Source organism: Cygnus olor, chromosome 20 (assembly GCF_009769625.2).
Source record: "Cygnus olor isolate bCygOlo1 chromosome 20, bCygOlo1.pri.v2, whole genome shotgun sequence".
In the NCBI taxonomy this organism is placed as follows: Eukaryota; Metazoa; Chordata; class Aves; order Anseriformes; family Anatidae; genus Cygnus; species Cygnus olor.
In genome coordinates, this window is record NC_049188.1 from 9,005,628 (window position 1) to 9,028,858 (window position 23,231).

The window sequence follows — 23,231 nt, forward strand, 5'->3', positions numbered from 1 at the left end:
GCTTCGGCATTTCCTGAGAAAGAGGGAGCCTGCCTGCTTCTCTAGACAGAGGGAAAAAATCTTGTAATTCTGGAGACATACTTTGGTAGTGAAAATCTTAGCCGTGCCACAGATGAGATGATCTGCATGTTTACATCCTGTTTTTAGAAGTCCTGTCACATATTGCATTGTCAGTACAGTTATAATTCTGCTTAGTTTTCAAGTTGTAGCAGAATTATGAATATCTGTAGCTAGGTTAAAATAGGCAATTTATATTGTATTGTCCAACCCTGCCTTACTGTGTATAGATATTAAAAGGAGTCATTTCATGCCTCAAGATTTGTTTAACAGGGAAATCTGCAATTGAGAGGATGACAAAGTAATGAGTGGCTTTAAAAACACAGCAGAAATCTTTCTTAAATGAGCCTAACATCTTATAAGAACAGATTATATTCTAATCCTTCTTCCTTATTATAGAGATATTACATGATGATAAAATATAAATATATGGGGAGAGGTTTTCCTCTCATTTCACTGAGCTGCCTCAAGAGCAGCTTCCACAGACATCATTTCAACAGTGGAAAAAACTGGCATAAGGAAGAGCAGGATTCAGCTACCTAAATGCAGCGTTTATCACCTTCATCTCAGAAGTGTGGTGCCATTTTTCGAGGTTCAGTTTGTTTTGTACTTGTACTTGAAATGTATCTCTAAGTTTATGCTAAAGTTATTTCTGATTTCTCTCTTTTACAGCTGGTTAAAGGAGAGCTCTAGCCAACTTGTAGAAAGAGGGTATGAAACTTCCTGTAAGGTTTGGAGTGGAAAAGAAATGCTGAACATTTTGCACAAAATGGGAATAACCAATATTACGTTTCCCATTTTACAGGTAATGCTGTAAGCTCTATAAATCAATACCAGAGATGTTAAACGTCTTAAAGTACCCGTAAACTAAATGTTAACACATCTGTTACTTTACTGCAATTTTGAAAAGCTGTCTGAAAATTATACATGATGAAAACCAGGAGTGATCCATTTAAGCTACTGGAACTTGTGGAGAATCTGCCTTTTAAAGGATAAAATTGATCATGTACAATTATTGAAATCGAACTGGTTAGTCAGTGATAGCTTTGTCTGTACTATCCATCTACATTTTTATTGACTGTTGAAATGTACTTAGAGTATTTTCAACCTCATCTGTCCTTTTTGTGTAAGCCAAATATGTTAAAAGAATTGTTAGTTTTCCTTCTCAATTCTGTCTTCAGTCTGACTTTATAGGTGGCTTACATAAACTTTTAAAGCAGCGTGCTAGTTGTCTTGTATCTGTGTTAGCTTTGCTTTCGAGAAGATAACTGAGAATGTTAATATGGAATTTGTTTTGCCTCTTACAGAAACACCTTTCAGCTATCTTGGAAAAAGAAGAAAAAATATCAATGTTTGGTAGAGAGGAGCTTATTGAGATACCGGTTGTGAGCCCTGCCACACAGATTGTGCTAAAAGGCTTATTCATGGTTCTTTTATGTCTTTTTAAAGATAATAGCAGGTCAGTGCAAATGCATAACCTGAACAGTGTGGTGGTGTTTAATTCAGCTTACCAAATTGTCCATTTCATTTGAACAACATTATGTTATAGTGTCCAGCTTCTGAGCAAAATTAACATTTCAAAAAGCTTTGGAAAATCTACTTATTTCGGAAGAATTTATTGAGAATTAATTTAAATACTATCAAAATACATTTTTTCATTCATGAATGAATTCAAACTGTAGTTTTAATTAATATTTATATATCTCTGTATAGGTATGCAGATGACTACAGAGTTGCTCTACAACAAACGTATACTTGGATGAATGAAAACCAGCCTGATGTTTCAGATTCCAGTGCCTTCTTTACAAATACCAAACAGAAAAGGAAAGCGCGTCATAAAACTGTAGTCCACATGCTTAATTTTTGGTGCTTGAATCCTGCTGTGGTAAGCTGGGTGGGAAGTAGAAGGGCTTAAGTGATTTTATATGATAGCAAATACATGTAAGATCTTAAAGTGATTACATCCATTCTCTGAATTCCTTCTTTTCTCTCTCTAACTTAGGCTTTTTCAGACTTAAATGATGTCAGAACAATTGTTCTGACATCTGGTACGCTCTCTCCAATGGATTCATTTTCTTCAGAACTTGGCGTGAAGTTTTCTATTCAGCTGGAGGCAAATCATGTTATTCGGAACTCGCAGGTAAACTCTCCTGAGGTGTAATGCTGTCCATTGTGAAATGAACAGTAACTTGAAAATAAAAATGGTGGCAGACTCTTTCTGTAAGTAGGAAGGAAATGTATAGAACAGACTATTACATAGATTAATGCAACTGTAAGTTTTCAAATGAAAAAGAGAGCAATACTTAGACATCCCCTCCATGGGAAAATCTGAAGCTAAGCTATTTTGGTAATAACCATCTCATCTCAGTTACTGCACTCTCTCTTCTGTTTTTAAGTACTCAAACTCGTTTGCTGAGAAATAATCTCAATATTTTTCTACACATTTGATGTTTCATGATTTAACATAATGTAATTTCATACAGTTACTGTCAGTGTCAGTTTAGTATTAACTTTTTGAATTTGAAATACGCAAGGTTTGGGTTGGCACCATTGGAGCAGGCCCAAATGGTCGGAAGCTGTGCGCCACATTCCAACATGCAGAGACCTTTGAGTTCCAAGATGAGGTGGGAGCACTTCTGCTTGCAGTGTGTCAAACAGTTGGCCAAGGAATTTTGTGTTTTTTGCCATCCTATAAGGTAAGGAAATTTTACTTCATATTTTCCCTTTAAAAAACATACGCTCTACTTGAAAAATGTAATGTGATTTTTTCTTTTTTTAAGCATTAATATATATGAATGGTTATAGAATAAATATATTGTAATAATTATATTGTGATTTCTTCGATCTCATATTGGCTGGCATGCAAATTTGTTTTTGTGAAAAAGCAGACTCATATTTGTTTTCAACAATGTTTGTATCTCAGTTAATATAAAAGGAGTACTAATTTTTTTTGATTATTTTTTTTTAAAAAAGCCAGACTGTTCTGCATTTTTTTTGCAAAGCAAGGGGTTTTTTTCCTTCTCTGTGTGTCTTTAAAGCATTGCAGTCATCAGTGCAGTTACTGACAGTAACCATTAGGTGACCACATTAGACCAGGTAATGTGCTATCAGTGAAAAAAGCAGATTACTGACTATAAATTTATTTAACCTAGCTCACAAAACTGTGTACTTATACACAATGTTAGCAATCTGTAAATAAATTTTGCATTCAATTTATTTTAGTAAGGAGTTTGAGGGCATATTTCAGTTTTCACTAGCATCACTATTCTTTTACTAAGGTGTGTAACGTTAAGCAGTATGTGGTAGTTGATCTTATTGTATACAAACCTGACAAACACCTCTGAAAGTTTTTTATGAGAATAGTAATCTGAATTGAAAGTATGGAGAGACTTTGTAATGACATTTAATAAAGAAGGAAAGAGATTGCTGGACAGCTCTGGTACCCTTCCCCCTCTCACTGCCCTTATGCTTCACTGAAAGGTCACCTAGCTAAACACGTTGAGTGTTTTTTCTTTGTGGGAACACTTCCATGAACCCAGTGAAAGTATTGATAAATATAAATTGCAGACAATTGAAGGATGATATTTTAAAATCACATTGCCAATATCTTTCTATGGATGCCCTTTTTCATTCCACTTCTTCTTTTATTCTGGATTGGGTTGCCTTTAAGACTAAGAGATTAATATGTTGAAAATACAGAATAATGTAAACGTAAGCATATTAGTGCAGGGAAAACAAGGCATTTTTCTTTCATCATCCTACGGAATATTGCTTACCTGCACATTTGCATTTCAAAACTGCTTTTCAGACTTTCATGGGGAAGTTGCTAGATCGCATGAAAAACTGCACCTTTTAAAGAAATGGTTTAAGCCTATCAAGATGGCAATAATATAGCTGGTCATGTACCTCACTGAATGAACTATTATGAGTTAAGCAAATTTTTGAAGGTATCAAATTGTTTTATGAATTGCACTTTCTGCTTTTGAATAAGTGGAAAAAAAGTCTGTTTAAGTGTCTTAGGAGTTTGAGTGCAGTGCTCTGAATTTGGAGTGCCATCAGTGTATCTCTCTTCTATCAAGTTAAACTGATGGAGTTTGAATTTAGGCGTGTACATTGGATTTCAGTTTGGTTAGTTACAGATGTGTTTTTCGGTTCAACGTTCTGTTTTAGTTTTGTTTAAGAATTTCTGGCTCAGCAGTGATGTTCTTTGCTCTGCATGCCTACAGAAGCCTTGCTTCTTAGATGGCTCTGTCTGTTTCAGTGCTTCACTTTCAACCACTCATACACATCTTGGCCTGTTTGCCCGAAAATCTTTGTTAATTATCCCTAAGTATTTGCTTTGTAAATAATGTTAACTTTATTTTTCTGCAAATCCCATTTTAACTTAATTCAAGTAGTAAATTATATGTTACTTTCTTTGCTTGTATATAACGAGAGTACTAGAGACAGAAATTGCATCTTACTGCACTTTCATGCAATTCAATTTGAATTTCATAGACTTTAATTCGTTTTAATGAAATATGTCTGGATTTCCTTTTCTGTTTTGAGAATAGTAAATTAACAGTTTCTAGCCTCAGCCATTGGGAATAAAAAGAATGGAGGTATGTGTAACACTACCCACAGGAAGCAGAAGTAGAGAACCCAGTCATGATGCAGTGTGTCATGATGAACAGTGTTGGGAGCCTAGAGCCAGGAGGCGAGAAGTCTTCTCTCCTTGCTTGTCCTGTTAAAACACAATTACACAATGTCAGAAATAAAATTATGGCAGAAGTACAACAAACTAAATCATTTCAACTTCTTCCAAGCCTGGCAGTTAAGGGGCTTCTGTAAGTAAAGTTTCTTCCTCTATATTTTGCCTAGAATTTCAGGTTGCTTTGTAAATGCTAAGTAATCAACCAACGTTAGGTGAAAATGATGACCGATGTATTCATGTTAGTGCTGGTGAAACAAACTCAACCAGAAATATAGTGATTCGTTTCAGACTTCTGAAGTGCTTAATAGAAAAAATCTTACACTCGCCAAGAAGAGATACCAACATACTTGAAAGTTTCTATGTGTGAATAAATGGAGGGCAAGTAAATTTCAAAATGTCACCACATTAACCTAATCATAAGATGAGAAAACTGGATGCTTCTTCTAGAACATCAGAGATGAACATTATAAATGTCACCAAAGTATGTTGCTGTAGGAGCTAGCGTATTAGTCACACAGTCCTTCCAGTGCCAATGTGTGCCGAAAGCATCCATTAACGGCTTCCATTTTTCTCCGTTAGTATTTCTTCAGGTAGATTGCGACCTGGGAGATTCTGGATTTCTTTGAAAAAGTTGTCAGTTGCCAGGAGGAGTTAGTAGTCACTTGTCTATATTTTGCTCTGGCAAAAAATAGCCTTAAATCTTTGATATGTCATCCATACTTCTACTACAAGGCAAAGAGATGCTGTGTAGTTTCTTAGCTCTGTAGTAGCCAAGTGACCTGTAACTATCCAAATTAAGAGCTTCTCACAGTTATCTAATACCTGAGAGAAACTGGAAAGAAAAACACCACTGCCTTTTGTTTGGCTCTGTTTTGTTTGCCCATGTAACAGTGTTCTTCTTGCTCTACCTCCCTTACTTTTGTGCTCAGTTCCCACATTTTATTTTTAAATTGTAGTTCTCTTGGGTAGACATGATGCCTAACATGCATGTTTGCAGGATGACAAGCAATGCAAAGCCTGATCTCAACCTTTTGAGCATCCATTAACTGATGTAGCTGTAATGAAATGTATATTTGGCATATAAAGTAGAACTTTATTGCTTCATATTTTAATGATAGTTGTATGCTTTTTGTGTAAGAAATTAATACTTAATTTTCCACATATCATATAAAAAACATTTTATTGGCAGATAATTTTTATTCATTAACAGTCAAACAGTCTAAAGCTATGCTAGTGTTAGTAAAATAACCAGTTTCTTGAAAAATGAAATGAGACCAACTCCTTTCACATCAGTGTCACTGAACTGCTATTACCTAAAAAAAATAATAATTCATCTGTCCCCTTTTTCTTTTTTTTTTTTTTTAATGAGAGCAACTGTAGCAGAAATCCCAGAACAATTATGCAGAAGAGGTCTGCCACCTTGTTATAGGTGTGTAATTTGAAATTACTAGATAAAGGCAGAAGTAGAGGAAAGAAGTATAAAAACTTGCCTTTATCTTAATTATTTGATTTTTTTTTTTCATGGAAGAGTGACTGCATATGTACAGCAAATATTTGAGATCAATAATGCGGTGGAGGAAAAAAGTATGAGAAGGAAGCAATGCATCAGATATCCATCTCCACGTTTGGTAGTTTTCTGTTATAAACAGCTCTGATGCCATGTTTCAGAACAGTCTACAAATAACATGATTTTTTGTAATTATCAAACTTCTGTCATGTTGACCTTTTTTAAAAAAAAGCTTTATCTTAACATTTACTAAATAGCCATCATCATGGTTGCGTTTTAGGGATACTTAAAAACATGCTGTTGATACTGTGCAACAAAAATGCATTTATGTGAAAATCAGTAGCAACTCCAGGAAAAACACTCTATAAAAGAGAATATCAGAAGGTGAAAAGATTACTCAGAAATCTAAGATGCTTTTAAACAAGATTAAGATAAGGACCATTAGGGTTCATGTCGCCGACCTGTCTGCATTAAGATATATCTTGCCTGGTGCCTGCATCTTAGATGATTCATTCAATATGTGTCATATCAAAGTCAAGGTATCCAGCAAGGAGAAAAATGCTAATGCTTATAAATTTTAGTGATAATCCATCATGATGAATTAACTGACCTTTCTTTAGTAGCTCTTTTACAAAATAAGCTTTGGACAATAATGTTAATGTTTTTTTTCCGTCTTTTTTTTTTTTTTTTAAGGCATTGTTGGTTAATTTGTATCTGCTAATTGTTGAGTCATAATTTGGAAGTAAAATTTTTAAAATAAGATAGAATACTTTAATTGCCCAAAAGGCTTTGAATGACTTAGTTGTTAAGTTTTACCAATGGGAAGGTGAGTATTCTTTGCTTGAGAATCAAAGATTTGCTTACTACTTTTTCCTCCCACACCTTTCAGAGTTAGTGTCTGAGCACTTTTCTCTCTATTTTTTTTTCCCCTGACTGACTTCTCTCTAGTAAAGTTAGTCAATATATCCTATAGAAGGCTCTCATACATCCTGTATTGGGGATGGTTTTTAGTTTTATGCCTATTTACCTTCCCTTCATTGGGAGCTGGAGTTGAAGAAAAGGAAAACAGAACAGGCAAAGAGAAGGGGGAAACGAGAATTACAAGACTAATTGAAAGCACTGCTCCATTATCGAGCTAGCACTTTGGTAGCTAAGGATATAATTAAAAGCAAACAAAACCACCAAAAAATCATTTTAAGTCACTTTATCGCAGATGCTGTTGGACTTGAGGCTAAACTGTAAGGATAAATATTTGCAGTACAGTCAGCTGACAGGCAATGTGGATTGTTCTGCAAATTCATATTTCCTGAAATTTCAGGTGTGTTTTATAGGCACTATTCTTGTGTTGATGGCTAAGAAGATTCGGGAGAAAAAATTCTGTAATTGTTCCTTGAACAAGGTTACAGAAATTTCAAATGTTCAGAATTAGGAACTGTTCTGGTAACTCAACCATTTAATCAAAATTTAATAAATCTCTTAAATGTAAGACTTTATGATCTCTAATGAGGCTTGGAACTTGTTAGTTTCCTGAATTTTGATAGTTGCTTTATAAATTGCTCATAGACAATTTTTATGGGATCAAGCAAACCAAGTGATCTTAAGAAGAAAATCGTATTTTATCAGTATTTTTGCTTTATGCCCCTGCAGAACATCACCTAGGGCTATATTTGATCAAAAAGTGATTGTTCTTTTCCCGTATTCTGTAGGGGGTATGAATTTCATTCAGTAATTTGGACTTGGCATTGATGCAGTTCTGCTTTCTTGGTTTAACTGCAATAAACGTGAATGGTCAAGAACAATAATGCTTTGCAAATGTGTTTTCTGATTGAGATAAATCTGGATTTTTTTCCTCTTATCTCAATTGATTGCATTTGGTGCTCTAGAACCCCAAATGCAATCTGGTTCAATTTAAAGAACACTTCCATATGTACTGCTGGTGATGGTAGGTTACCAGGAGCTGGTTTGGAATGTCTGGGGTCAAAATCCAGACATCCCAAGCCCCGAAAGTCATGTCTAATCTAAAAGGTGGGTGATTTTTATTTCTTTGAGTCTGGAGCACAAACCAGTTCCTAATTTTTATCCCACTATTTCTAGTTTCAAGGCAATAGGTATAATCTGAGTGTAGTTCTGCCATGTTTAGTTTTCGCTTTTCCATGCAAGTGAATGAGTTTTGTGCAGTGTATCTGGAACCCCACTGCTGGTTTTGGGCAGCCTCCCAACCTCCTTGGTCTCAGTCGAGGTAGTTACTTGGAATAAACAGAAGGGACCTCCGTTTAACCTCTTACTGTTGCACTTTTCTGCCATTGCAGCACAGCGTGTCTGCATTGGGTATGAGCACAAGTCCTTGAATAGACAGTCTCGTGGCCTGGACATAAATGTGCCACCCCTGTATGACAGGCTGAGGGAGGGATACAGTTTCAGTATTAATTCTGAATGTCTGGCTCTTCTTAGGCTGAGACAAATCCCTCCCCCCCCCTTTTTTTTAATAGAAATTGTTTGAGATTGGTAGAAGAAAAAAGTTTGTCAGAGTGGCAGAAAATGAATTGATCATAACAAAAAAGAACAGAATACTTTCATTTCTAAAACTTACCTGAAACGTGGTTTTGTAAAGAAATTATAAGAAACCCATTTTTTCCTACCATCAGTAAAAAAAAATGCTGCCTTCTGACAACTTTTACTTATTTAATAAATTACTTCAATAAATTTACAAAAGATGGTAGTCTGTTTAGCCAGGCCTATTAAAAGCATTAAGGTTTGAGCACTGGCTGTTAAAATGAGTAAATGGCAATATCACAAAGTTAAACAAATGCCAAAAAACATTTTCCAGAGTACTGGGATTGTAACAATACCATTAATGAGGGCAAAGAGGTTTTAATGCAATTTGCACATTCTAAAGTTTCAAAAAGAGGTTTTGAGTTAGTGCATTATTAATGTTCTGAACATCTGGAACTGTGTAAGAGCCATAGACATTGAGCAAGTGCAGGGTTTCCCCACTAGGTCTGATGCTGACTGATTTCCTCCCTAGCGAAAAGGTTGTTTTAAGAAGTTTGAGACAGTAAAATGACAATATCCAGATAAGAGATAAACATTCCACAGCGTCTTTTTGCTTGTAACATGGATGGAGGAAAAATTGGAAGCCATTAGGTTTGTGCAGTTAAAAGGTGAATTTGAAATTAAATAGGAAAATTACTGTTTGCACCACAGATGGTTGCTCTGTGGTGTGGTCGCACTGGTTGCAGAAGACTGATGCAAGGAATTACCTAGTGCCACTGGTGGGCTCCATGAGGTTGTCCATGTTTTTCTGTTAGTTGTATTTAGGTATAGTATGCGGAGAGAAATGCTTGATCAACAGTAATATTTGCCTTGATGTTCTTGTTGACAGCTATAGGAGTATGTTGAGGAAGAGATTTACACCTGTAAATATTTGCAAGATGTAGGAATGTTTGCACCCAGTGTGTTTTATGGCAGAATTTTGTTCTTTGAAGTTACATAAACGTTAACTTTCTGCATCATTTTAACATTACAGAACGTAATTTAAAATATTATGGGAAACAATGTTTGAGCGTGTCTGTAGCTCTAGATGTCATAACTATAGCTAGTATCCAGCATCACATTCACTGGGATGAAAAGAGAGAGGCCTTAAATAGGCCGGCATATCAGAGGTAAGTTATGAAATAATTGTAAATTAATAATGATACTCACTTTCTGCGCAGCATTTGCTTGCTACTCTCAAGGGAAAGGCATTCTCTTACTTCAGAAGCCTGATTTGTTTGAGCCAAACAGCTGCACTGGTGCTATTATAGTATGTAAGAAACCCCAAAACCAAGAAAAGACTTTAGGGAATAGAGTTCTGTCATCCTTGCTATCTCAAATTGTACACAAGTACCTAATAACGGAAGTAGAGCAAAATGATGGAAGAGTAATTAAACAACGTGGGAGAAGCTCTCGCTCTGTGTCTCTGTCCTGGCACTTAGGGCTCTATGCGATGCCCCACTGGAGTTTTTTTTCCAGTGACTGCAGGCTGCTGAGGTAGGTCTTACGACACTGAAGTGACCCTTTTTTAAAAAAAAAAAAAAAAACTTTGGGGAAAAAAAAAAAAAAAGGCTTATTGCCAGATTCTAAAGCTGTGTCTTTTGCCTTTATCTGATGAAAATCTTAGGAGAGTGATTTCTGTGTGATGGGGCATAACTCAGGGTAAATAAGTGGTCTAAAATAGCTGTTTTTTGATGACTCAAAAACTATGCATTTCAACATTTGTACCTAATAAACGTAGATAGAATTTTGTTTTACTTGTTGACCACTGTTTTTTTCGTTGCTTGTTTTTCACTCTCACTCTGCACTCATGGGTTTCTTTCTGATCTTTATCTCAGCTTCCTCATGTTTTTATGGTTTTTGTTGCTCCCATTAATCATATACAATATCTTTACTTTCAGTTTTATTCTACATTTTTTCCATCCTTTAAAGGTTTAAATGTCAGTAATATAAACTGTCTAAGTATCGGGGCCCTTGCATTCATCGAAAAGGCCAATTTTCAGGCTTGGTGTGCATTATCTGAGGTGTCTTCTGAGAACTACAATGGCTCCTGTAAATCTTACTGCAATTTCTGAAGTCTACAGTTTCAGTGTTTGCCATTGACTTGGGCGTAGCGAAGAGAGGTATGTAAAGATCGCTGTGTATGATGGAGGAGTTCAACCTTTCCATCACAACACTCTTTTCACTGAAGACTTCTGGTAGTATTGCCTCAAATAGGAAAGAACAGTAGCAGAGGGAATAGTGAAGTTTATAGAAAAGAATTACAATGATTATTCTATAAACAGGTATGTAATCTTTACCCTCCAGTTCTGTTGCAAACCTCCTCTTTTCATGTCATTGGTTTAATCAGGTTCCTTTGCCAAGCTAAATTTGAAGACGGAGCTGACAGTCCACACCCTGGCAAGATCATTTCTTGTATAATCTGGGAGGCTGCAGCAGAAATATTTCCCCAAGTTAAGAGCCAGAGTGGTGCTGAATTTCACTCCAGAGAAGTAACTGAAGTGCTGTAAAATAGCTCCTAAACTTTCAAAGCTGGTGCTTGTTTTATTATAATGTTTTCACTTAGAATTTTTTAACCTCTTAAGTTGTGGGTTTATTTACCTATTTATTTATTTTTATTCATTACTTGGTTACTGGTGGCTTTTGACAATGCACATGTGATACAAAGCAGGCCAAGAAAACTTTTGGGCTGGGTCAAAGATAATTTTATATCTTTCAGGCTGATGACTGACAACCAGAGTAGTTGCACAAGATTTTTTTTCTTTCTTAAAGAGTATGGCCAGATCCTAGATACGCACTGGTTACAGGAGTAATTTTCTGATTTCTAGGGAATTAGAGGTAATCCAAGCGTGAAGCAAGCTTAGAAAAGTTAGAGGAGATGATCCAGAAGCTTGCATTCTGCCCTCCTTGTGATTGTTCTCGTGCTGCTCCGAGTTCAGTGGGAGCTGATTCAGATCTCCAGAACAAAGGAAGAGGCTTTATTTCCCCCACCCTCCCCTTCTCGCCCTGCTTAGTTTTCTGCTGGCCTTGTGCTCTGAGTTGGCTCATCAGGAGGTTAGGCAAGTGTCAGAGGGTGCTCGAGGGAAGAGATTATATTGTATACTCTTGAAAGGGACTGTGATCATCCCTTTACTGCTAGAGCTCAGCCTTGGAGACGGGACATCGTTGTACTTTCTTAACATGCCTTTTTCAGTGGTGGACCTTAATATGAGCATCTATAAAGATAATCATTTGGAAGTTCTGATGTTTGTATGAAGTATGGTTTATTATCGTGTTGTTATGGAAGTTGGTTAGAGGGCGTTCTTGAATTCATGCGTTTTGCGTTATTGGCAAGAGCGCTTGTGGGCTTGAATGGTGAGCTCCAAACTCCTGATGTTGCTGTTTGTTGAGAGCGCCTTTGTGATGCGCAGGTCTTGTTCCTGCAGTGGGGAGTGCAAAGATGCTCCTCTGAAGTGTGCAACCCCCCCCTTTATATAATATTTATCTCTCTAGAGCAATGCCATAATAAATATCAATTATGCTTAGGCAGAATAAGCCTACAAGCTTGAAAGGTACTTTCTGGATTTTGGAAATTGTGCTACCTCATCAAGTACATCTTATATTTATTTGTAAGTTGCATACAGGGGTGTGTGTATGTAGGGGTGTGTGTACATCTGTATGCTATGTGTATGTCAATATTTTGATCTATATTTTAATTTGCATCGTGGTAGAGAAAAGAGGGTCTTTTGAGCCACGCTATTATTTAAGATTGGGATATGAATATTGTTACTTGATGTGTTCCCTAAGAAAAAAAATATACTTTCACAGTATTTTGCCATCTGTTTCTCAGACTACAGAGAGCAGCCATGAAGAACAGCCATTAGCTGTTCGTGCATGATGCTGCACCCAGGTGTTTTACACATGGTCTTTCTGTGAGTTCCCCAGAGCAGCCTCCGACCACTGCCATGGCCATGCTGTAGCACTTCGGTGCTGTTGGCTCAGAAGAGGTTTCCCACCTTATTTTCGTGAATTACTCTCTGTGAAGAATGAACAAATATACTTTCTGTGCCTTGCTGGGCTGGTATGGTGACAAGCAAGGGACTTGCAGTTATTAAGAGCCCTGTGGCACTTGCTTTTTGCATAGAGCAGCTGTACTTTGTGGTAGCACCCGCACAGGATATAAAGTAGAATCTGTAGCGACAGTCTGTGGCAGGTTATTGGGTATTACGTGTATAAAAGATTATATTCTGGACTGTTAGATGAGTGCTTTCCTTGTGAATTTCACACCCTGAAAGCAGTGCACTTTAATATTTTATTGCGCTGTTAGTTTAAATACCCCGAGCATACAGCATCAGGAAAATAAACTAAAAACCTATTACTGCTTCTCACTTCTGAGCTCTGACTTGTCAAAGTGCTGCAAGCTGAGTTGTTGTATCTAGTTAACACGTGTTCTAATTTCCATTTTAATTGACACTTTCTGCTTCCGTGTTTTTCCTACCAATTAAGTAGAAACTGCCTTGGAAATGGGTTTTCACGGTCAAGCAGTGGCTGCGCTCAGTTTGTGAATGACCGAGTCCAAATACTAAATAGCAAGTACACTCAGCGTCGTTTTTCCTTGGGAACTTTTAATGAAAGGAAGAGAAATCCGGTTGAAAAAAAAAATAGTTAATAAGGAACAATGTACATAAAAAACCATTATTTTTAAGAAGGAACATCTTGCACAGGTTACTTTGACGTTAATGTTCAGTACCAGTGCAGCCTGCCAAGTTGTGGTCCCTTTGGCAGCTCCTAGAGGTTCACTGCCTGATGAAGAAGAGGTGCAACTTTATGTGTGAAAAAGGCTATGTATGACAAAATAAATTTGTGAACATATATTTAGGTAACATGTTCTGTATCAGCAATGTGACGGCATAGACAAGAATTGGAATATGAAATATATTGACGGGGATACGTGGTCTGTTTTAACTGCAGAAAAATTCTACTTCCTTGGGAAACATGAAAGCTTGTCTTAGGAAATCATGATAGTTGCCAATTGGGTAAGAAAGTTTCTTTGTGATAAAATATGATTTGTGAGATGGTGTATTCCAAAGAGTATTCATTGCATTTTGATTTCACAGTCCATTAAAGTTTTTTTAAATGTTGTCAAACGTAATCTCCACAAAACATAAAACTTCTGTTTTATGGCTTATGAATGAGAGTCAGTTTCTGAGACTTATTCCTTATTGCCATTGTTGCAGAAAGTTTTATCTCTCTGTATTTTACCATTTGCTTCGTTCTTTGTCTTGATCTGAGATCGTACTAAGTTGTCAGGATAGTGGTCCTACTTCCAAAGAAGAGGCTTCAGATGTCTCCAAGAATCAATGATATTGTTCCCTGTTATAATTTGGCTTTACATAATTACCAATTCCAAGCTGAGCATCTTGCATACAGTACGTGGTTGTTGCTGAGAAATTGTCTTGTTTTTTGCATGCACTGATTTGCTGTATAACGAGGGAAAAAACGACTAAGGGGAAAGCCAAGAGAGTATTTATTAATATGATTTGGATTTGAATAGGATCATAAAAATTATTTAGTGGCTACAGGTGTAAAATGCTTCTGTAAATGTAAAACTATTTTTTTCCTGTTCATGTCAGTAGACTAAAAGCTAAAACCTGTTCCTCTTCCCCTGCTGGAGTCGGTTCCCAATGACAGGCACCTGACTGCCTCGGGTTCCTGTAGGAGCACTCGCAGACGTGGCCAGCCTCTCGCCTAGGACTACACTTCTCTTTGAATCAGTGGTCCCACGTGGCCCTGTGCTTCGCTGCTGATGTGCCACTAAGACAGCCTTGTCTTCTCTTTAGTCTGGAAAAAAAAGAGGTCAAAGATGACTGAGCTTGGTCTTTTACTGCTGAGGAAAAGGTCAGCAATATAGGATGCGGACCTCATTAATGAGCAGTTAATATTCCATATTTTATTCAGAGCCAGGATATAAACAATTCTTTATTTATAAATAGATTTTTCTGGAGAGCCTTTTTTGCACGAAGGATTGTTCTTTCATTGGAAAGCATAGCGATAGCCTAGGGTGAATGTACAAGTAGCTCTTGTAACACAGAAAGCGTTGTCTTGGCTAATGTTAAAACCACAAAAAAAAAAAAAGCCTGTTTTGAATCAGGTCGTTTAGAAACAGCTGTGACAGAGCTCAAAGCCTTCAAAGGCTATCCAGGTTGTTTTGTAGTAAAACAAGTCGTGTGGTTTGTTTTCTTTTTTTTTTTTTTTTTGGAAAAAGATTTAATATATAAAAAAAAGCTTCTTTAACTGTAGAAGCAACGTATTAACCGTGTTATTCTAGAGTCTTTGGTGTGCAAAACATTTCATTTTTCATTACTGTTGTCGCCGTTCACATATTCCATTATTTAGGGAGGTTATTGAAAAATTGATGGTATGTTGGTACCAGAGAGACATCCTGTAGGCTGCAGTGTTGATTTATGGCACGTGGAACACAGTTCAGTGCTTCAGTTTCCTGCTGGGGAGCGGCACTTTGTCACTGTCCCTGAAGAAAAATCATACCAGTGAAATCCCCTGTGTTTCCCCCAAGTTGAGTGATGCATACATTTCCTTCAAAAATGATTATGAATTATTCACCTTTCATTGTGCTGGAGTGTGCACATGGTGATCAGAATCTTGTTCATAATACAGAGTTTTTCACCATGTTCAGGGGTTAGTTTAATTATGTAGCGGAGTTGCGCAGAAGCTTTTGTCTGTTTCCCCCCACCTTACGGCGTGCCTGCCAAGCCTGTGTGGGCTAGCGAAGGTTTTACCCCACGTTTCCTGGCATATATAGATATCTCAACATGAGTCTTGGTCCTAAATGTTGTGTTTTTTTTTCACTTTAATATGTTATAAGTAAAATATATTTTATTTTCTATATTATATTTATATTATATATACTTTAATATGTTAAAGGAAAAATATATTTTTTCTTAAAGATATTATAATATGTTATAATCCTGTATAAGTTTGTGCTTGAGGAAGTATGGTACTTCTAAACTTAAAGAGATGCATTTTCCACACAAGTTTTTGGAAAGCATAGGCACCTACAAGGTTTTATTTTCCAACTGGTTCTCTGTTGTGAAGATACGCTATGAGATGCCTCAGTGAAAAATCTCTTAAAGCAGATCATGCGGTAGCGATACAGTTTTCCTATTGAGGACAACTTTCTCTCGGGAGGTGCGTAGAGGAAAGACTCCATGATACAGACCACCCGGTGAGAAAATTAAAAGCCTTGATGATCTTTCATCATAACTCTGAGAGACATGTAAAATGTGAGAGTAAATGTGGGACTTGCTGAGTATTCATCAACTTCAGCGATTTTATTTTAATTTTGAAATCATGGCTATCTGTGCAAGCTTGTATTCTTAAAATCACTTTCCTTCTAACTACTTTTGCTTTAAATAGATGCTCTCCTGTTTTATGCACTTAATTTCCGTTTTGCTGTAACAGATGGAAAGGGTTAGCAGTCAAATACACATTAGAAAATCTTCATCATCAGCTGAAAAGGAGAGGTTCTGAAAAAAGTGAGGAATGTGTGTTTTCTTCTGGAAGTGGTACTTAGATGCATATACATTCTGGTCTCATTCCTTACTTTTATTTCAGGACTTTCTAAGCTCTTTCCACATTGAAATTCCTCTCTGTATTGCCTCATATGTGTGTTCCTTAAAACAAAGAAATTGAAGTCTCTGAATATATTACATTCCCTGTTTTCTTTAATTCTTGGTTTTACAGTTTACAATGTTCTCTTTCTCCTGGCAGTTTAAAAATGCTTTTTTTTTTTTTCCTATATTTTCTGTTCTGCAGTTATGGAGCATTTCATTACAGAGCCTCCATGACACTTTGAGAAAGGAAATCAGACAGAAATTGATCAGTCGTCTGTAAATGAAATCTGGTTAAAAAGGATACTTCTTTGTGTAGCTGTTTGTAGCCCCACAATGATAATAAGTAGCCAGGGAAATGTACAGTAGAAAGGGCACAGTGGCCTCTCCTGGACAAGATTAACATCTTTTTGTGGCCTGTGTCCATTACAATTCTGCATTAAGTCTTAAGTTTACTTTTAGCATATAAAGAAAAGGTTACCTGTGCATGTGCATTTATATGTGCATCTGGTATTTTTCTCCAGTTACCCATTAACAGTGGGAAATTAACGTTCTATTCCAAAAGTAGACTTTATTTCACAAGTGAAATATTTTGGGCACAGATATTTTACCGTTCTCTTTCAATTTGAAGGTTGTTTTTTTTTTGGGGGGGGGGGATGAATAGATAAGTTAGTATTTTGTATCAACTTAAATCATTCAAAAGAATGAATTTTAAATACCTCTTTGTATTGTGTTAGGTACCTCCCATAAACATGAAGAAGTTTCTGTGAATCAGTCTATTGCTTAACCTTTCATGAAAATCTAATTGAGTGCAAACAACTGCTTAAATAATTCAATGGGCTATGTTATTCTTGGGTGGCGTAGTCCCAGCCTGGTGCAATGCAAATGACTGGGTGTCGTGCAAAGTTGATTTTTTTCTTGGTGATGAATATGATCAGGAGTAAAATCACAGTTGAAAAAGCACACGAGGTGATTAAGAAGAAGAAAATGGAGAAGAGATAAGATATAAATTAGCTCTGACAATTTAGTAAATCACTTGTAACTAAAAGGTGCATACTCTTAGAGTCCTTTTGAAAACATGATATTTTTGGTGGCGTTCGTGAACATTATTGGGTTTGGTTGTGGTCTCTGACACATTCTTATTAAAGGACATTATGCTTTTTATAGTACTCTTTTTTATTAGTTCAAGAATGCTATTTCTTGATTTATTTGATAGATTTGAATAATGGTCATCAGAGTTTATCAGTTACTTGACCCAAATATTTTCCTTCCTGTTCCTCGAAGGAAACTCAGCTTTTTCCTTTTACCCAAATCCTTCCAGGCAATTAGCTGGCTCTTTGTCCCTTTAATCTTCTATTCCCATTTCATTACTGTTTGCTTTCTTCCTTCTGCCATTTCCTTTGTGTTCACTTTTAACCTCAAATGACTTTTTTTTTCTTTTAAATATAGAAATAGAGTTAAACTGCTGATCCCATGCCACCGCAATGACCTTGTCAACTGTTGCTTTCCCCAAATTGAAGGCTTCCTACAGTCCTGGAGGTCAGCTGCGTGGAGGATTCTGGGACACTTAGTGAGAGGCATGACAACCTTGTAGTTCAGAGAGCCTTTGAGTAAATTCTACTACTTCTGTACTTTTCCGGAATGTCTCTGGTTCTTGAAGAAGTATTTTTAATAGGAGCCTGTAATACTACCATGGAAGTGATGTGAAAAAAGTGGATGGAGTCTGGCAAAATACATTCTCCAGGGCTACTTTGAAATGACATGAATTTAAGGCCACTAGTGTTTAAGCAACATACTAAATACATTTATTTAATGGCTGAATATATATTGGGATTATCACTAATACAGAAGTGGCTTAATTCTTTCAAATAGAAGTAGAACATTCAAGCAGGTAATTAACCATCAACCTGAGCAGACTAGAGCTTTGCGACCAGGGGGAGAGTGGGTTGAAGAAAAAATTGCAGCTGTAGGCAACCGGCTGACTCAGCAAGCTGCCTCCTCCTGAAGGCTTATTAAAGGTAATGCAATACCTGTGGAATTAGATACATTATAAAAACATCTGTGCCTTGAGATCATCAGAGGATTACCTCTGTGGAAAATATGATGTTCTTTATCCTAATAGCTTAAATTCACAGAAGGATCTGTCAGTCTATAGATTTATATATTTTTTAAATATATATATGTGTATATTTTTTCCCCCACTGGAAGGAAGAGAGGAGGCAGCTGATGCAGATGCAAAGTGAATTGTCTGGTGATATATAAAGCAACCTGTACGGTTTACTTGCAGAAAGCCCAAATGGTGGGAAACATTTTTGTAGTAAAATGAGAAAACTGTGTTTCTTTCCGACATCCTTTCTGAATGTAAGTTTTCCATATGTGTAGAGTAAACAAGGCCTTTTATTTATTTGGTTTTGACACCTGTTATTTTTCTGTCAAGGCACAAGTGCTTTATTGAAGGAAAAATATTTCATATGCACTGAGTGGATAAATTTGGTGTCTACACTGCCTCCTCCACTCTGCTGCCTCCTCCTGTTGCTTAGATAAATTAAAAAGCACTGAAGGACTGAGTTATCCAATGTCTTGAAGCAGAACAAAGATTGAGATAAGTAGAAGATGGTGAGAGGAAAAGATACAGAATTTACTGTCTTCTGTTGCCAAGAAGGTATAAATTACATCTGGCATAGAACTTAAAGAAAATATATTTACAAGGCTTGGCACACTGCTGGTGAGGTCTGCCGAAATAGTACGTTTTTAAAAAGCCTTTAATATTAATAAGAAGTTTTTGTGTTAGATTTTTGGAGTACCATCTCTACATTGTTCAGCTTTTTTTGTTCCTGAATGACAGTATCCACCAGTTGCAGATATGCATCTCCTATGGTCTATTTAGTGATGTATTTTGTCTTATAATGTGTTACTGAAATTGAAATGCTGGTAACACGTTGTGTTGTATAGTATGGAAAGGTATAAGAACTAAGTAATGTATGTTAAAATTTAAAATACGAAGGGATACCTGTTTCATTTTGATTAGTTTATTGGGTTATTACTCGGATGAAAGTGCAAAAAACACTGGTTTTAAAGTTAGAACAACATCCATGGGAAAAAGTTGTTTTGTTTTATTTAAATGAATAGGTTTTAGTTTAGTTGCCTTTGGATAAAATTTCCTTATTCTGATTTTTGTGGTTGATTTTGTGTACATGTGGATTTTATGGCCCTTTTCATGGTGTAAGACTGACAAGTCTGGAAGAGCACAATTCAGTTTGACAGGTTCTCTTGTCTCTCTGAATCTAACTATCATTGCCAAATTGTTCATCCTGTATGCATGGAGCGGTGCAGCTGGGTATGGGTCCGTACATCTGCAGTTTCTTAAAATGTTCTTGCTACTGCAAAGTTAAAAGTGAATAAATCTGCAAGACTTTCTAGAAAAAGAAACCATTTAGTAGTCCTGAGAAAAATTATAATTTCTGTAGTCTGTGTAGTAGGTAAGTAACATGATGTATTTCAGTTTTTGTAGATGTAAAACTATGTTCTTCTCCATCTGCCAGGGTTTGGGGGAATCCCTTTATTCTGGGTTTGAAATCCCTAATCTTCCTGTTTGTAGGGTACTAGTTTAGCCTAGGTATCTTTTAGAAGCACCTTCTGTAGTCGGTTGTAGGTGTTCAACAGGGAATGGCCCAGGTCAGTCTTTTCTATTCGTTGTTTCTCCAGAAACCTCAGGTGTTACAAAACGTAACTGGAAATGGTTCTAGGATGCATATGTCTATATTGCATTAAAACAGACAAATATAATATACTTTTGAAATTAAAGGGAAAATGTTTGTAGTATGAGATTTTAGGTGCTGCTAAAACTGCCACCTTTTCCTCACGCCGTTTCAGGTAAATGTAGGATTTTGGTGTCTGTGTACAGAATGTGCCTTAGTGGACTGAGACTGAAAAGATGATGCAAGAGTACGTCATTGTTGCAGCAGTGCACCTTTGTGTGTCGTTTACACACGTTGGTGGATTGAAGAATAACCCTGCTTTCTGCGAGCGACTGCCCTGTTAGTCCCAAGCGTATCAAAGCCCCTTCAGTTCTAGCAAAGCTGAGCCTAGTGCAGTAAGTCCTGTCGCTCAGCCTCAGGGTTGGACAGGGATGTCTGCTTTCTGCTTCTGAAGTTTTCTGCTGACTGTGTGGAGAACTTCTGTTTGACCCTTCAGACACATTTCCAGCCCACTGGAGACACACTTTGATTTGAAGCAGTGCTTATTCAAAAAGAAAATTCTAGTAGCAAACACACGAAGAGTTCTGCATGGGAAAAGGCTTTTAGATCAATGTTAGTCCCTCGAGAATCTCTGACTTTTTGCACTAACAGTGGTGCCAATACTGTGATTTTTATTAAGAAAAAACTAACGGCTGTTTCATCACTCTCCTCAGCTACCCTTTATATCCAAGTAACAATGAAAATGTTAAGTATCCTTAACAGTTGAAAAGTGAATTTCATATCATTAAAAAGCATTACATACAAACAAGATGAAAAAACACTGAAGTTTAGAGAAAGGTGTTGTTTTTTTTTGGTGTGTAATGGCAGACTTCTAAGAGGGTTACCAGGAATTTGTGTAACTTTTGTGCACCTTCAAATACCTTTTGTTCAGTTGTCATTATATAAATGTATGGCGAACAAGACAGCACACTTTTAAAGATGCATGAGAATATGCAATAGAATTGTAACTGGTAGTTGTTATTAAAGACTTAATAGTTGTTAAACTAGCTAATAAAGCCAGAGTTACTTTATTCTCTCAGGGGCTGCTTGGGTCACGAGTGGCTTCATTATCCTTTTATTCCCCCTGTACTGCTCTTGAATATCTTATCATATTTTGAACCGTCCCATAGCTTCTCCGAGCACTTCTTGATGGAGGGATTATTCCCGTAATCCCTTTTTACTCTACTAGCAAGGAGCAGTCCATTCATTACGTTAAACAATGCTAAAATATTTAAGGAATAATCTATGTAAAGAAAGTTAATAACAAGTGCTCGTAGCAGGACAAGAGCTAGGGAACTGTAAATCAAAATAAGTAGCTCATCATGTCATTGTATTTTCCATGAGACCCTCCCTCATCGCAGGTATTTGCTACTTCAGAAATCCCCGTCAGTGGTAAGGAATGCTGCAGAAAAAGTGCATTCCCAGATTATGCTGCAGTGGTGTGATGGCTGCAAGTTAACTTCTCAACTTCTTTAAGATGCTGGAAATTACAATGAACTTGCCTTAGGGTAAAATACATTAAAACAAATCTTTGGTCTTGTTCCGTGACATGGGAAACCTCTAATGCAATTTTTGGCACTGTATAAAACAAAGCAGCAAATGAAAAGGAGCAAAGCTTTTCCTTCATGGACACAGGATGAGAGGATTTAGTTTAGGAGTACAACATAATGCCAAGAGATGTTAAAACTTTTACTCTGTTCCCAAACTCCAAGAGTGTTTCAAAAGATGCCTAAAAAAGGGGGGGGATGCTGACAAAGATGAACAGTAAATCTAAATACTGAGCTCGTTGATTGTACCGATCATAGCTTACAGGTGTCCTTAAGTAGAAGAAAGGAAAAAAAGGCAAAAAGCTATCGAAGTAAACATCCTTCAGTGCATGGGAAGATGACAGATTCTATCTAACAAGATTTTGTGCTCTCTTGGAGGAAGACCGTTTGTTAATAAACCATTTGAGAATCCATTTTTAGGGGATTTAATAAAATATACGCAGACTGCCTTCCACTGCAGAAACTATTATTCCCTTGGGTAGAAGAAGTGACTGACTGTGGGCATTAATGGTTGCTTCTTGTGATTCCTGGCATTATATCTTGCTCCCATTTGCACTTTTTCAACCTGAAGTGAAATAATTTTTATGAGAATCTTGCATTTGATTCATAGCTCTTATGAGGCACGTATGTGTTTTATATTTTATTTATTTGTATTCGGTCATGTCCGTAATTCTGGTGGCTTTAGGGTCTCTTGCGTGTGTATTGTGTGTATTTGCACATATTTTTCTGTGTACAAGGAAGTTTCCATCTCCAGGAAGCTCCATTAAGTAGGAGAGGTAATAGCTTTCGTATGAATTAAATGAATTGTTCCATTCTTGCCAAGGATTTTCATGAATAATTTGCATGTTTTCATCCAAAAAAGTAGATTTTTTTTTTTATTGTGATGGTTTCTGTCAATTAAACAAGAAACCTGAACCTCTTCTGGTCTGATACATACTTGCCTGCAGGGGCTGGGCAGCCCACAAAAGAGAAAAGATGTTTTCTTAACAATCTGGAGGAAGGTTTCCTACTGCCATCTTTCCAAAGATGAATGGAAGTTGTCCTGCTTTAAACTGTGAGAGAAATCCAGTGGAATTGAAGGATTAAGTAATTTTTGTAAGGAATCTTGCCCTTTCTGAGACGATCCAACAGGCTTTGGTTCACTTCATTATGAAACCATTTTTCTGATAAGAATGCTTCATGAGGTGTGCTTGTAAAATTTCAATTCAGTTATACCTAAACGTGTCCTGTCTCTACCATCTTACCAGCCTCCTTTTGCCACGCATGGTAAGCAGAGGCAGAAGTGAATTTAGCACAGCTTGTCAGGTGGATGCCCGGACAAGCATTAGGTTCATAGAAGGAAGAATGAAGTCTGAAAAAGTTGACAATATTACAGTCAGGGGCAGCTCTAACAGATCTTAAATGGAGGTACTTAGAGGAATAATTTGATTCTCTTTACCAGAATTATCTCCATATCATGGCCAAGAACGGAAATCTCAGTGGCAGGCTGTGGATGGCCAGATGCACAGTAATTGCTTGGTCATAATATTATGGCCCTTTATATAAAAAGAG

The 23,231-nt window shown here is 36.8% G+C and overlaps 1 protein-coding gene across 8 annotated transcripts in view; it reads left to right on the forward strand.

Annotated features, from left to right (window-relative positions):
* BRIP1 (BRCA1 interacting helicase 1) overlaps nucleotides 1-23,231 on the forward strand; it is a 116,395-nt gene that overhangs the window by 16,018 nt on the left and 77,146 nt on the right. For all 8 annotated transcript variants that reach the window (XR_005813955.1, XR_005813952.1, XR_005813954.1 and 5 more), the window contains 5 exons: nucleotides 730-862; nucleotides 1,365-1,516; nucleotides 1,771-1,942; nucleotides 2,060-2,197; nucleotides 2,592-2,753. Coding sequence is in view for 3 of the 8 variants with exons in the window: in XM_040532419.1 (XP_040388353.1) it covers nucleotides 730-862; nucleotides 1,365-1,516; nucleotides 1,771-1,942; nucleotides 2,060-2,197; nucleotides 2,592-2,753 (757 nt within the window). In the remaining 5 variants the exon portion in view is untranslated. The remainder of the gene's footprint in view (nucleotides 1-729; nucleotides 863-1,364; nucleotides 1,517-1,770; nucleotides 1,943-2,059; nucleotides 2,198-2,591; nucleotides 2,754-23,231) is intronic.